This window comes from Diceros bicornis, chromosome 34 (assembly GCF_020826845.1).
Source record: "Diceros bicornis minor isolate mBicDic1 chromosome 34, mDicBic1.mat.cur, whole genome shotgun sequence".
Lineage (NCBI taxonomy): Eukaryota > Metazoa > Chordata > Mammalia > Perissodactyla > Rhinocerotidae > Diceros > Diceros bicornis.
Window position 1 is genome coordinate 6,547,631 of NC_080773.1, and position 2,665 is coordinate 6,550,295.

At 47.1% G+C, this 2,665-nt stretch overlaps 1 protein-coding gene across 2 annotated transcripts in view; it reads left to right on the forward strand.

The window, feature by feature from the left end:
- TDRD12 (tudor domain containing 12) overlaps positions 1-2,316 on the forward strand; it is a 108,695-nt gene extending 106,379 nt beyond the window's left edge. For both annotated transcript variants that reach the window (XM_058529075.1, XM_058529074.1), the window contains one exon: positions 84-2,316. In XM_058529075.1, coding sequence (XP_058385058.1) covers positions 84-175 — 92 coding nt within the window. In that variant the 3' untranslated portion in view covers positions 176-2,316. The remainder of the gene's footprint in view (positions 1-83) is intronic.
- The last annotated feature ends 349 nt before the right edge of the window (positions 2,317-2,665 follow it).

Genomic DNA, 2,665 nt, shown 5'->3' on the forward strand with positions numbered 1-2,665 from the left:
TTGGCCAAAATAATGGGGGGATAAACATTTGCTAATTAGTCTTTAGTTAACATATTTTTTTTTATAACTTCTAACTCCTTTAGTTGTAAATTATAAAAACCCACCCTGCAAAGTGCCACAGGTGGTTGAGAGCAGTGACCAGTCTTCAGAAGATGACGAGAGTGAGAGTGGATGAGAATGTGGACTGAATCCTGAGGAGCGGCCAGAAGACTGAACAAAAATGGATATTGCTGTGACTAAAAGTTAGGAAAACAAGCAGTTGTATTCGAACCTTTTCTTACCTCAAGGATAAATGATTACTGATGTCATCTTGTAGGCACTGGGATTTGTAATGTTGAGAAATTCTTGGTTGATTTAAAAACGGGCTGCTGATGAGACTGGCAGAGGAGGGCGGAAGCAGGGCAGAGCAGCCGCGCGGAGAGCGCTGGTCCAGCGCGAGCCCGGCTTACGCACGCGGTCTGTCCTGCTCGCTGCCCCCGCACGAGCCCAGCCCAACACTCTCAAGCTGAGCCACAGAGGGCAGACCATGGCGTTGGGGTCATGAATTGTACTATCTGGAGTTAGTTATGCGTTTTTTTTGTAGGCCCACGTTTGGTACACGTCTAAGAACCTGGTCTTGTGCATATAAGTTGAGGTTTCTGTCTTACAAATTTATACTCAGCACTGCTTAACAGACCCTTTCAACCGTGAGTTAGTGGGATTCAGCGTGACTGGCTGTGTGCTAGTACTTGTAGTATTCTGAAGATAGCTACTCAGAGTAAGTTTACTTTTTATGAAGAGAAAGTCCAAGGATAAAAATGGGGTTGCCTCAGCAATACCAGCCAGACCAGGGAGTTCTGGAGGGAAAGCTACTACATCTGAAGAACCCCCAAACCTGCAGAGTCCTAGGCAAACAGGACAAAGGGTTTTTTTCAGTGGAAACTGAAAAGGACCAGTGGGGTGCCTGGATGTAACCCTCCGAACACTTGAATGTGATGGCCCTAAGAACATTCATGACCCCATCTTGGGGTGAGGCTGTGGCTCCCAGGGTCACAAGGTTATTGGGAGGAACGTGCGTTGTCATTACCGCTTAAATGTGGGAATGCCGAGAACCTGACTTTTCCTGTTAATTGAAAAAGTCAGAAAGGTGAGCTACTGCGGAATTGAAGCCCTCTGCACTTCTTCAGTGTGAGTCTGGCAGCTTTACCAAGAAGTGGAAGAGAACACTGATAGAACAGGACCATTGTGACTGCCCCAGGATCCTTATTCCCTTTACACATCAGAAAGCACAGATGCTCAAGTCCGTGTACGTCCCAGGTAGAAGCCCCTGCTTGAATGAGAGGTCAGCTCTGTCATCAGGCTGTCCTGTGAGCGGGTTTGGATCACACTCAAGCTCTCAGTTTCCTCATCTGTAAAATAAGACATTCTGCTCTTTGCACAGCCTCGTGTCACCTCAGGGAGAATCCCAGAATGCTGCTGGGTCAGTATCTTTGCACAGAGGCTCCGTGGTGGGCTCAGTCAGACCAGTGCTCTCTGGAGGGAGGACGCGGCATCCAGCCTGGACAGCTGCCAGCAGCAAGTCCTTACTGCTGCCATGACTCCCGTGAGCTGACTGGCAGCTGTCAAATTGGCACATGAAGTACAGTGGTGACTTGCCTTTTTCTTGGTTAAATTGAGCAGGCTTCTCAGGAAGTATGAAGTTCTGGTGGCTTTGCTGGCAAAGGTTTTAACTCTGCAGAGCTCTCCGAACGTCCTCTTCAGGTGTTGGTTTCCGTAGACACAGCTCTCGCTCCTGCTGGGGGAGGCCCTTGGGTGGGTGGCCGGGCCTCCTGAGCTGCACGGCCTTCCCTGGGATTGTTGGCCCCCGGCAGTTGCTGCTTGGTTGTATGCAGTCTCTTTTGTAAAACATAGCAAATAATAATGGCAGTAGAGTTGCACAAATGCGTGTTTCCCGTGTACACATGGTGGGGCTCTGCTCTCAGAGAAGACATAGTGCGCATTCTTGTATGTCGTTCACAGCCAGCTCAACGAAAATATTGGGGGAGGAGGGCTAGACGTTTCAGTCTTGATTTCTTTTTTCAGACATTTAAATTTCCTACTATTTGAAGTTCTGAATCACATATTGTAGGGCACAGGATGCTGACTTGTGAAATGTAAACATTACTAACTGTTATTTTGTTCTGCTATAATATGTACTGATTTCATGTTTGGGGAAAATTTCTGAAATGCAAGGTAAAAGTACTTTTGTCTCTCAGCTTCTAAAATTGTTCCCATAGTCAGTTGTGGTGTGAATGCCTTTTGCAGTACGTCAATAAAATTTCAGTGTTTCCACAGAAATGTTGTACTTTACATTTTTTAGCTAGTATTTTCCCTGCATGCCAAATGCAGAATAGAATTTTAGTCACAGCACTTTCTGGTTTGACCAAAATGCCAGTGAAGGCTGTTGGGGAGCCTGTGTGGTGATCACCAATTACGGGCCCCTGGTGGACACACAGGCGCGTTGAATGGTTCTGGACAGTTAGCCGTGTAGTGGGGGCCTCGACATCCGGCCTGGGTAGACCCGCCACATCCATCCCGGGTTAAATATGGGGCTGGCAATGCTTTTAGGAGGGGGCAAGTAGGTAGTAAAACATTTGTACTTTAGTGTTTAAAAAATTGATTTCAATCAAAGTGAAAGTTTCACCCA